The sequence below is a fragment of the Grampus griseus genome (assembly GCF_964374135.1).
Source record: "Grampus griseus genome assembly, chromosome: 8".
Taxonomy (NCBI): domain Eukaryota; kingdom Metazoa; phylum Chordata; class Mammalia; order Artiodactyla; family Delphinidae; genus Grampus; species Grampus griseus.
This window is the reverse complement of record NC_139002.1, coordinates 72,995,968-73,008,268: the sequence shown is the minus strand read 5'-3', so window position 1 is coordinate 73,008,268 and position 12,301 is coordinate 72,995,968. Positions and strand designations below refer to the sequence as shown.

The 12,301-nt window shown below is 47.6% G+C and overlaps 1 protein-coding gene across 2 annotated transcripts; it reads left to right on the top strand.

Moving 5' to 3' along the window:
* Positions 1-5,013: 5,013 nt before the first annotated feature.
* Positions 5,014-8,270, top strand: LOC309826661 (serum amyloid A-2 protein-like). Of its 2 annotated transcripts, none has more exons than XM_082660950.1 (4): positions 5,014-5,056; positions 5,462-5,553; positions 7,458-7,596; positions 7,987-8,270. In XM_082660950.1, exons 2-4 carry the CDS (start codon positions 5,466-5,468, stop codon positions 8,147-8,149), a joined length of 390 nt encoding a protein of 129 aa, XP_082517076.1. In that variant the 5' UTR covers positions 5,014-5,056; positions 5,462-5,465; the 3' UTR covers positions 8,150-8,270. The 2 variants fall into 2 exon arrangements, with proteins under 2 accessions (XP_082517076.1, XP_082517075.1); XM_082660949.1 differs by having other exon boundaries at positions 5,023-5,134.
* The last annotated feature ends 4,031 nt before the right edge of the window (positions 8,271-12,301 follow it).

The following is a 12,301-nucleotide window of genomic DNA, read 5'->3' as shown; positions in this document are numbered from 1 at the left end:
CCTGATAGAGTCAGGATAAATTAAATTTCTTTGAGGTCCTCAATAAGTTTTCAGAGTATAATGGGACCCTGAGACACAAAAGCTTGAGAATCATTGCTCTACAGCAAATCTTATGTGTAAAGAAGACACTTTAGGTGCATTCTCAAGAAGGCCAAGAAGGAGACATGGATGTCCTCTTCTGATCACCTCAGTTTCACATTCTCCTGGAGGACCTGCCCGTTGCTAAGACAAGAAACATGAGGAGGATAAGAAATGGAAGAGAAGAAATGAAACTATCATTATTTCTAAGTGATGCAAGCTTTTACGTAGAAAACCCATCAGGATCAAATGGCACACTAATGAAGCCATTAAGAGAATTCAGTGAGATTGCCATGTTTCACATAAAAAATCAATTGTGTTTCTCTACACCAATTCTTTTTGTGTTGTTTTTTTGTCTGCGTTGGGTCTTCGTTGCTGCCCGCGGGCTTCCTCTAGTTGCAGCGAGCTGAGGCTACTCTTCAATGCGGTGCATAGGCTTCTCACTGCGGTGGCTTATCTTGTTGCAGAGCACAGGCTCTAGGTGTGCAGGCTTCAGTAGCTGTGGCTCGCGGGCTCAGTAGTTGTGGCTCACGGGCTCTAGAGCACAGGCTCAGTAGTTGTGGCACACGGGCTTAGCTGCTCCACAGCATATGGGATCTTCCCGGACCAGGGCTCAAACCCGTGTCTCCTGCATTGGCAGGCGGATTACTGACCACTGCGCCACCAGGGAAGTCCCAACACCAATTCTTAACAGTTAAAAAAATACAATACAAAATACTACCAAAAACATTAACTATCTAGGGAAAACTTTAATAATACACAAATATTTACAGAGAAAATTTAAGTTTGTTAAAGGATAAAAAGTGGGGGATGTATGTCATGTTGATGGAGAGGATGTTTTGACTTAGTAAAGATATCAGTTCTCCTTGGATTAATTTATAAATTCAGTGCAATGCTAATCAATATTCCCCATGGAAATCTTTTAGGGACACAACAGATTTATGTTTTATGGATGAATAAAGGTCCATGAATAAGTAAGTTAAAAAAAATAAGGGCCTAGGGGAGACATACGCTGGTCTCTAAGATGCGTGATCTTGGGATTTACCCCAAGGGGGGAGACAACTGTGATGGTAAGGCCAACAGATCGGGAGACAACTGCCATGAAAAAGAAGTTTGTTACTCACAGATCCCCAAAGAAGGGGGCACATCACACCAAGGTGTGGCCACACGAGGAAGCACTCAGGGTGGGCCAGGGGACAGAGAGAGGGGCAGAAAACGTGACAAACGCCTTTATTGTGGTTTCTGTGGGAGGACTAGTGAGGCACAGTGAGCGGGTTAAGGACTGGCTCATGTGAATACTTTCAGCTCTCGCTCGGCATAGGGGCTGGTTCCTAGTTGTCTGGTACCTGGCTCTGCTGTGATCAGGGCAGGTGGACAGTGGCCCAGAGCGTGAGGGCGCAATGAAAGAGGTGGTGGAAGTGTGAGCTCTGGATTGGTTGGTTTGTATTTGAAAGGCTCACTCACAGGTTACTTTACTATCACAGGTTAGTTTACTAATCTGTAAGAATTGGCTGCCTCTGGGAGAAGCAGTCCCTCCAGGGGCAGGGAGGCCCCAGGATGTGAAAGCATCAAAAACACAGATACAGAATGGAAAAACATGTTTAACACAACTTCCGAGGCATCCTTGGAGTGGCTCGGGCATCTCGCTGCTGTCAGATGAGCCAGGCTGTATGAAGCTCTTGTCAGTGGATGTGGGATCCTTGCCTGGCTTGCTTTATCTTGTTGTAAATCCCTGTAATCTCTACTCTTCTACCTAAATGTCTCCGGTCTCAATCCACACCCAGCGGTCCACTCTTCCTCGTCTGCAGAATGGTCAAGGACCTAGTGAACTCCTCAACGGCAGGTTCAACTATGTTCTAGAGTTCTTGTCAGTCAGAGTGCAAGTGCCTCCTCTTCTCGGCTTTTACACATTTTTGTCCCCAGCCTGCCACTCCACAATCACAACCCAAAAAGTGCACTCTCTCTGTCCTCCGCCACCTGCCTGCATCCATCCCACGGAAGCTTCCATTCCTACATCCCCAGTGTGTTCCATCCACTGTTCACACTCTTCTTTCCCCAGTCTGCACCACACCTCAAGGAACAATCCGGTCACCTTGATACCACAGAGCACTGGCTGCACTACTTGTGCCTGTGCAGGGAGGATGAGATCGGGCGCCCATTGTGTCCTCACCATCTCTGCCACATCTCTCATGACCGTTCCCGGGTGCAGTCCAACACCATTTTAACATTGCCTGTAGGATGGTGAGACGGAGGATGGTACACACACTTCTCCATGGGTACCCATTGCTTGATGTGAAATTGTTTCATGCACATCTGGGTTAAGGACGATCTTCAAAGCTGTGTGGCTCTACTTCTCTGGTGCCTATTCTGGACATAACTGGTGCTGCAAACATCTCTCAGTTCTCTTGGTCCCTGGGGATGCCCTCTGGCCCAAAGACAGAGACAGCAGTCACAGTTGTCTCCCCCCTTGAGGTAAATCCCAAGATCATGCATGTTAGAGACCAGCGCATGTCTCCTCTTGGTCCTTATTTTTTTTAATTTACTTATTCATGGACTTTTATTCATCTATAGAAAATAAATCTGTTGTGTCCCTAAAGGAATTCCATGAGGAATTTTGATTAGCATTGCACTGAATTTATAAATTACTCCAAGGAGAACTGATATCTTTACTAAGTCAAAACATCCTCTCCATGAACATGACATACATCCCCCACTTTTTGTCCTTTAACAAACTTAAATTTTCTCTGTAAATATTTGTGTATTATTAAAGTTTTCCCTAGATAGTTAATGTTTTTGGTACTATTTTGTATTGTATTTTTTTAACTGTTAAGGATTGGTTTTGGGACTTCCCTGGTGGCGCAGTGGTCAGTAATCCGCCTGCCAATGCAGGAGACACGGGTTTGAGCCCTGGTCCGGGAAGATCCCACATGCTGTGGAGCAACTAAGCCCGTGTGCCACAACTACTGAGCCTGTGCTCTAGAGCCCTCGAGCTACAACTACTGAGCCCGCAAGCCACAGCTACTGAAGCCTGCACACCTAGAGCCTGTGCTCCGCAACAAGAGAAGCCACCGCAGTGAGAAGCCTGTGCACCGCGTTGAAGAGCATCCCCCGTTCGCTGCAACTAGAGAAAGCCCGCGGGCAGCAACGAAGACCCAACGCAGCCAAAAACACGACAAAAAAAGAATTGGTGTAGAGAAACACAATTGAATTTTTATGTGAAACATGGCAATCTCACTGAATTCTCTTAATGGCTTCATTAGTGTGCCATTTGATTCTGATGGGCTCTCTTCGTAAAAGCTTGCATCACTTAGAAATAATGATAGTTTCATTTCTTCTCTTCCATTTCTTATCCTCCTCATGTTTCTTGTCTTAGCAACGGGCAGGTCCTCCAGGAGAATGTGAAACTGAGGTGATCAGAAGAGGACACCCATGTCTCCTTCTTGGCCTTCTTGAGAATGCACCTAAAGTGTCTTCTTTACACATAAGATTTGCTGTAGAGCAATGATTCTCAAGCTTTTGTGTCTCAGGGTCCCATTATACTCTGAAACTTTATTGAGGACCTCAAAGAAATTTAATTTATCCTGACTCTGTCAGGATTTAACACACTGGAAAGAAAAAATGTTTGAGCATTTAAAAACACAATAATATATTGTGCTGTTATGAAGTTTTATGAGGACTGAGTTAATTTATGAAAAACCCTTTGCAGAGTATCTAAAAAGTGGTCAAATAAATAAATGAATAAATAAAAACACAATAATAAATCCATTATGTTAACATAAATAATATATTTTAATGAAAATAATCTTTTTCCAAAACAAAAAGATTAATAACAAAAATAGTAGCTTTACATTTTTGAAATGTTTTAAATATCTAGCTTAATAGAAGATAGCTGGATTCTCATGTCTGATCCTGCACTCAATCTGTCACAATACATTATTTGGTTTGAAGTATACAAAAAAATTCAACATCACACAGATATAACATATAGGTAGAAAACAGGAGAGCATTTTAATAGCATTTTATGATAATTCAGGCAATTCTTTGATATGATACCAAAACTTGACAAGTGGTAGTTTCTTAAAGGTCAGTTGCAATGTAGAAATCTCAAACCATATCAATGAACATTTCATACCCAGTACACTCATGAAAAAAATGGGAATGAAAAAGGAAAAGAATTTCTTAGTGCTACTGTGAAAATAGTTTTGATCCCACAGACTCCCCTGAAAGGGTCTTAAGAGACCCTCTGGTTTCCCTAGAACACACTGTGAGAACTGCTGCTATAGATTATTGGTATTTAACCTTTATCAAGTCAAAAAGCCTCTCATTATTTTATAATACCTCCCTTTTTTGTCGTCATGATAGGTGCTGACCCATATGAAAGGCATGCCTGAGAGGCTGAGAGGGCTTTCTCTGCCCTGGAGCGGAGAGCTCAGCACAGGTACACAGAGTGGTGGAAAGTGCTCGGGGCACCCACGACATTCGGTGGGGTGGCCTGTCAATTTTGAAGCTCAAGGGCTTTACACGTGAGTTCAAAGGATTTAATTTCTGACACATGGGCTGTCTGGTCCAGAAGGGACCATCCTGAGGAAACGACCAGGAAAGCAAGGTCCAGGCTGGAGGAGTATCCTCTAACCACACACCTGCCAGCAGCCTGGGGGCCTCCTTCCTGGAGCTCCACACCCTCTTCTCCACAGCCCAGGTGGCCCAGGCCTCAGCCCCTCCACCCCTGACAGTGGCCACCAGGCAGAACAGGCCTTGCTGTTTTCTCAGGGTTGCACAATGCGGAATATGACCTGTGGATGAGGACAGCCACTGGTCTCCAGTAAGTTACCCTTTGCAGTTTTGTAGGAGAAATGACCTGCAGGGACTCTCCCCCAGGCACCAGTCCAGCTTTCCTTCTCACCCCATGACCCCAGCAGGGATGGCTCAGTATAAATGCAGCCACCTGTCCCCAGCAGGTCTGCTCCACCGGGTTCAGGTGAGAAAGTTCTCCAAGGAGTGATTTCTTTGAAAACACTTACTTTAAATCTTCTCTTCTGTATTTGTGCTGAATGAGGTCAGTGCTGGCAGCGTGGCGCATGGGAAATGCTTTTTGATTAATTACAGGCTGCTTTAGCAAGACACAGCTACGTCCCAGCTGCTCTCTTCTTCCACCATAGACACCTTGGTGACCTCTTAGACAGGCTTGGGTTCAGGGTTGGTGGGTTCAGAGCTGAGGGCTAGTGGCTCCGAGTGAGGTCCTACTGCAATATTGCCTAGGTGGACCACTGAGAGTCTAATGAGAACAAGTGGAAAGAACAGCCGGGCTCTCCTCGACATACAAATCCCCAAGTGGGTGTACAAGGCTTGTCCGTGTCTCCCTGACCCTCTCCTTTCATTTCAGCACAATGAAGCTTTTCACAGGCCTCATTCTCTGCTCCTTGGTGCTGGGAGTCCACAGCCGATGGTTTTCCTTCCTTGGCGAGGCTTATGAAGGTAAGGCTGGTGGAGGGGGGATGACACCCATGGGCCTCTGGGATTCACCATGAGCGCTCTTAAGGGTTGGAGCTCTGTCTTAGGCGGTGCTGCCCTATGTGGTAGAATGTGCCAGGTGTTTGGGGAGCTTTTTTTCAGACAGATTGAAAACCACAGGATTTATGTCGATCAGTCACTAGAGAAAGAACAGTCATCATTCCCAGCTGAAATGGAAGTTTGAATGGAAGACATAAAATAAGTCTTGAAATGGTACAGCATTTCCCTCAGACCAATTGCATGAAGGAGGATGAAAGCTATCCATCTATTTCCCCTCTCTTCTTCTCTCCCTCCACTCATTTCTCCCTTCCTCCCTCCCTTTCCCTCTTCCTTCCTTCCTTCCTCTCTTCTTCTTCTCTTCCTTCTTACCTTCCATTTCCTAATTGGATAATTCAGGGACCTTCAGCTTAGCTCTTGCTCCTGCTTCCTATACTCAGTGACACTGTCCCTGGTTCAGTCTGTTTCCTACCCTTTTATAGCCTTTTAACTGACAAAAAAAGCCGTGTGCGACCGGGGTGGGGAACCTAATAACATATCTCAAGCTTCCGGTAGGAACTCGGCCCTTATATGCACTTCAGGGTGACCAACTCTCCTGCTTTGCCCAGGTCTGAGGACTTTTCCAGGACACTTTCAACGCTAACTGGGGCAGTTCCAGGAAAACAGGTGCAGTTCTGGTTAGGCTGGGACAGGTGGTCACCTACTTACCTGCAGAATACCTCCGTGAGGGAGGCATCTCCCCCCATCTGAAGGGGAGAAAACCGAGGCTGAGAGCAGCCGAGTCTGCTGCCCAGGGACTAAGTGCCAGTCAGCAGGTGGCAGGACAGAAGTTTGAACCCAGCTGTGCACGAGGCCACAGCTCTTGCTGGGCAGACTTGTCCCAGTGCCACTCCCTCAAGCTGGGGGCTTATCAATCTCAGCTGCATGTTGGATTCACCTGGGGAGCAGTGAAAACTATTGATGCCTGAGACCCACCCCAGAGAGTGTGAGGTAACTGGCCTGGGCTGTGAGGTAGGTCTCAGGGGACTTTCAGTACCTCCCCAGCTGATTGGAAGGTGTAACCAGGCTGAGGCAAAGACCCACTGCTCGAGGGCTTGCTTCCTCAGGCAGCCCACGTCATCAATACCGTCCACTAGAAAGTCCTCAGGATGCCATTCACGTGCCTAACAGGCAGGGGAATCAAGTCACATTGAGCGCATTCGCGCAGCAGGGATACATTTCTTAGGCGTCAGGGCAGAGGTGCTGCATGTCTGCCCCTTTCTCAGAATCTGTCCTCCATGTCACCTCCTCACTCACCCAAATCCCCTGGATCTCATCCTATGCGGCTTCCTTTTATAACAGTGGTTCGGGGCCAAGGGCAATTTTGTGTCCTGGAGATATCGGGCAATGTTTGGAAACACTTTTGGTTGTCCCACTTGGGGAATAGGTTGCCCGTTAGTGGGTAAAAGTGAGGGATGCTGTTAAACGTGTTACAATACCCAGGACAGCCCTGAACAGCAAAGAATTATCTGGCTTAAAATGTCAATAGTATGAAGCTGAGGAATCCTGCCCTATAAAGATAGCTCCCTTCTCTCCTTAAACGTATCACATGGAGCCCTAAGTGAGATGCAGTCCAGAGACAGCATCGTAGGGGCCCGACAACCAGGTCCAACGCAGCTGTGCCCCTCCCCCCATAACGACTCTCATTCGAGTTACCAGGAGCAGGAAACTAGACACAAAGAATGCTCTGCTCAATCTATGGCACTCACGGTGCTATAGCCACAGGATGAAACTGAGTCAGTGGAAGATTTTTCATTCCTTGATTCTTCCCTAAGGTGTGTCACAGTTTTCTGTCCACCTGATAATCCTTTCTCTATGTGCTTTCCTCCCAGGGGCTAAAGACATGTGGCGAGCGTACTCTGACATGAAAGAAGCCGGGTACAAAGATGCAGACAAGTACTTCCACGCCCGGGGCAACTATGACGCTGCCAAAAGGGGACCTGGGGGCGTCTGGGCTGCTGAAGTGATCAGGTACCAGGGGCCCTGAGGATGCAGGGATGGGTGTGAGAGCCTCGGACAGCCAGGAGGGGCCAAGCCCTGGAGAACTTCCTGTAGGGCTGTGGCCTCTCCTCCTCTTATCCACCCTCACCCTCTATGTCCTGTGTGGGGTCTGAGTGGCTGAAGAGCAGAGCAAGGCTGGTGGGACAGACGATTCCCAAGCCTCCCCCATGGGTGCTGTTCACCCAGCATAAGGGGACCCGCAGGGCTGAGGTGGGCTGAGCCCGGGCAGCCTCAGGCTTCATTCCCTCTTTCCTAGCTCCTGTCAGAGTCCTCGATTCCTTGGAAAGAGGAGAGATGGGGAGGGTGGGCTGTTGCTCGTCAGCCCTGGAGTAATCCCCTACCTGCCCTCCTCCATTCCAGCGATGCCAGGGAGAATAGTCAGAGAATCACAGACCTTTTTAAGCATGGAGACAGTGGCCACGGACGGGAGGACTCGGAGGCCGACCAGTTTGCCAATAGATGGGGCCGGAGCGGCAAAGACCCCAATTACTTCCGACCTCCTGGCCTGCCCGACAAGTACTGAGCTGCCTCTCACTCTGCTCAGGAGACGACGGGGCTGTGAGTCCCCAAGGGCAGGAACGCTGAGCTTGTGAGTTCTCTGTCCACGGAAGCCAGCAGATCTAATAAATGCTTAAGAGATTGAATGTTGAAAACCGTGTATTATTCTTTGATATAAGGACAGCCTGTTTGTTCCCAAGGGGTGATGGCTGGACACCCACATGAAGACCGAGTCTGTGCCTGTGTCTTGGGTGTCGGGGCCACAATCTCAGCATCATACAGGGCAGACACCCTGCTCCACCCCTTCCCCTAATCAGACCCGCTCCCCTCCAGGCCCCTCTGGTTACAGTGGTGCTCTTTCTAGGCCCTTCTGTATTCAGGCCTCTTCACTCCCTGGCAGTTGGGTCCTGTCAGCTTCTCTGCCCTGGGGTCTAGTGCCCTTAGTGCGTCCTCAGTGGTGTCTGTGTGCGGGCAGGGGACACAGCCTCGGGACGACTGGATCGTGGAATCCTGCTCCAGCAGCTGCACCTTGATCTTCTGTTCATCTCTCAGCAACACCTACAAATCCATCTATGAACCAATTTCTGTCTGTGCCATCCAGAAGTGCCTCCAACGCTGTCTCCCTTCACTCTATATTCCTTGCCTGATGCAAGTGTCCAGGAATAAACATGTCCAGAAACGGAGGCATAGGGACGCCATCAAGATTAAGTATCAGGAGGTTTTGTATTGCATTGGATATGTATCAGGTCCTTGAGAAGAAGTCATTTTCCCTCCCTGGACCCTTCCCAACAGAGGAAAGCCAGCAGCATGTTACTCTTTTTCCAGTCATGCCGCATGGCTTGTGGGATCTTAGTTCTCCCCCCAGGGATTGAACCCAGGCCCACGGCAGTGAGAGCTCCAAGTCTTAACCACTGGACTGCCACGGAAGTCCCAGCATGTTACTTCTTACTGAGGAAAACAGTGTCTAATAAAAGGGGTTTGGGCCTGTTAGAGGAATTATGAATGACTCTATAAATCACAAATTCCTAGAGAAACCAATAACCTTCTTCCTTGGATAAAAATTTGGTTTTGGTGTTTGGTTTTTTCAGATTACAGATTCCAAGAAGTAAAATGATCTAACACTTTAAAGAGTGGGGAACAGGGGCTTCTGTGGTGGCACAGTGGTTAAGAATCCACCTGCCAATGCAGGGGACACGGGTTCGAGCCCTAGTCCGGGAAGATCCCACATGTCGCAAAGCAACTAAGCCTGTGCACCACAACTACCGAGCCTGCGCTCTAGAGCCCACGAGCCACAACTGCTGATCCCACACGCCACAACTACAGAAGCCCGTGCGCCTAGAGCCCGTGCTCCACAGCAAGAGAAGCCACCGCAATGAGAAGCCCACGCACCGCAACGAAGAGTAGCCCCCGCTCGCCGCAACTAGAGAAAGCCCGCGTGCAACAACGAAGACCCAAAGCAGCCCCCCCCAAAAAAAGAAAAAAGAATGGTGAATAGACTTCTGTATCCAACTTTTATTTCAAGTAATAAAAAGGCTGATTATTAAATTTTTCCTATTTACAATAATTTGGAGAACTTGCTTTATCTAAACTTTCAAGTCATCCTTTCTCCTACTTTTCCTTTCTTTCCCCTCATTTTGCAAATTCTATACCTTCAGTTCCTGGGATAGAAATCTAATAGTGAACATTCTCATAATAGGAGTCTCCTTACAACCTGGGGTCTGTTGAGACTTTACCACTAGAGCCCTAAACTCAGCAGTGCTTTGAGCCTGTTCTTGCCAGCCAATCTGCCACCACACTCTCCCTAATCCCGGTTACCCTGCTCCTGCTTTATTTTGTCAGACTCACTTTTCTGAGACACAGCCTCTACGTACACCTCTGACAGTGCCTTCTGATGGGAACTGTATGAGAAAGTTCTCCTGTGACTAACTACCTTACAGACACACTTTTTCTTCCTCCTTGACAAGGAAGTTAAACTTGTCTTTCCCCTACAGGGATCATTTCATCATGAATCGTCTCCCCTTAGGAGTGCTCCTGAATCCCACTTTCAGAGTAGAAGTGTGTGCCGGTTATCAGTTTATTTACTCTGAGCTCCACGTCCACCCTTCTTTTGCCCGCTTGTGATACTGGAACTGGTAAACATTTCTCCCGTGCCAGCTGGGCACAGTGTTAATCTCTGTCCTTTCAGGGCGCAGGAGGGACGTTGTAGGACACAAACACTTCCTGGTTTGTGCTTTCCTTCTGCCCAGCTCCTGTGGTGCTCTTCTCTTGCACAGGACACGCAGTGACACTCACACCAGGGAGGAAAATGTGCTTGTTCCTCACATGGGCAAAACCTTGCAGAGTCCAGACAGTCAGTAACAGCTTTCCCAATAAATCACCACATTGAAAACCCTGAGTTCAATCCACATCACTCTTCACTCTTGCACGTTTTCCTCTTCCTCTTTATAGTCAGACTTGTTGAAAACCTGCCCATCTGCACTTTCTGATTCCTCGCTTCTGACTCACACTTGAACCCACACCAGCCTGTCCTCTGTCCCCACCACTCAGCAAAACAGCTCTGGTCACCACTGACCTCCATGTTGCCAAAACAACTGACATGTTTCTCTCCTCCTATCAGGAGGCCTCTGAGCCATGCTCAGCACAGTTGTCCTCTCCCTCCTTCCTGGAAGGTTCTCTCTTGGCTTCATAGTACCACACTCTCCTTTTGCTTCCCTTCAGTTTTCCTTTATCTCCTTAGCTGGGTCTTTTCATCTCCCCAAACTCTAAGTGTCCCTCAGACTTGGTTCTGGGCTCGCACTTTTTATTTCTCTGTATTCTCCCCAACAAGCGCAGCTAATAGTATCTACATGCTGACGCCTCTGAAACTTATATCTCCCCCTCAGAACCTGGTTTCCAAGCTCCATGCTTGTTTATCTGATTGGCCTCCTGAAACCTCTGATTGGATGGCTTCCAGAGATCTCACACTCTGCTTGTCCAAAGGAAACGCTCATCTCCGTCCAGAACTCTTCACCCCCAGGCCACTCCAATTCAGCAAATGACACGACTCTTCCCTCTGTGGCTCACCCCAGATATTGGGGAATGTGCTTGATGCTTCCCTTGCCTTTACCTCCACATCCAATCCACTAGCAAGCCCTGTGATTCTACTTCCAAAATTCATCTCTAGCCCATCAGCTTGGTCTCACGTGCACCTCCACGCTCCTGGCCACACCTGTTCTCACCTGGGTTCGTGCAACAGCTGTCTCAGTAGTCTCCCCATCTTCATGGCTTCCGCCTCTGCTTAAGTGTGACTGTATAGTTTATCATCTAAGCCAAGTCACTTTCCATTGTGAAAGGGACATTATTGATAATTATACCTGGGTGACAGGAATAAGCTGGAACTGTCCTGGGCAAAAGAGAGCATGTAGTTACCCTACCTCTCAGTCTAGCATACAAACTATACTCAGATCATGTCTCTCCCCTGCTTAAAATACTTCAATGGATTCCCATGTCCCTTAAAATACAATCCAGGTGCTTATCATGGCTTACAAAGCCCAGTGTGATCTGTCCCTGGCCACCCTGCAGCAGCATCTCATGCCACCCCTTCCCAAGCTCCCCACTCTCCAGTATCACCAACAAACCAAGATTTTCTTTGGCACAGGACGTTTGCAGGTGACATTTTCTCTGCCCACATACTCCTCTGCTCGCTTTTCACAAGGATGGGAATATCTCACCTGTGGGGCTCTCCCGAATTCACTCTTTCTTGAGAGAGGCCTTCCTGGTCATCCTGGCTGGCTCACTCTGGTTATTCTTTACAGTTTACCAATTTTTAACATGTGGGATTCTTTTACTCAATTTTTGGTTTATTCTTCTAATTTTTGTTTGGGTTTTCTTTTGGTCCATCTTCCTCCCTTGTATTATAAAATCAGTGAGAGAAGTGACCATTTCTCTCTTGTTCACCCCTAATATCCAGTACCTGGCATATAATGGCATCTCAACAAATGCTTATTGAAAATGAATAATTGACCTAATCTTTTATTTTACTAATACAAGAAACGTTTTCTTTCAAAGAAGGTCAGACTAGTTATAAGGAACAGGAAGTCGCTAAGGAAGAGGGAGATAAGAAAGGTAAAGAAGAAGGAATAAGAGCAGAGTCAAGGGGAAGCAAGAGGCAGAGGGATCAAACCCACAAAGGATGGTT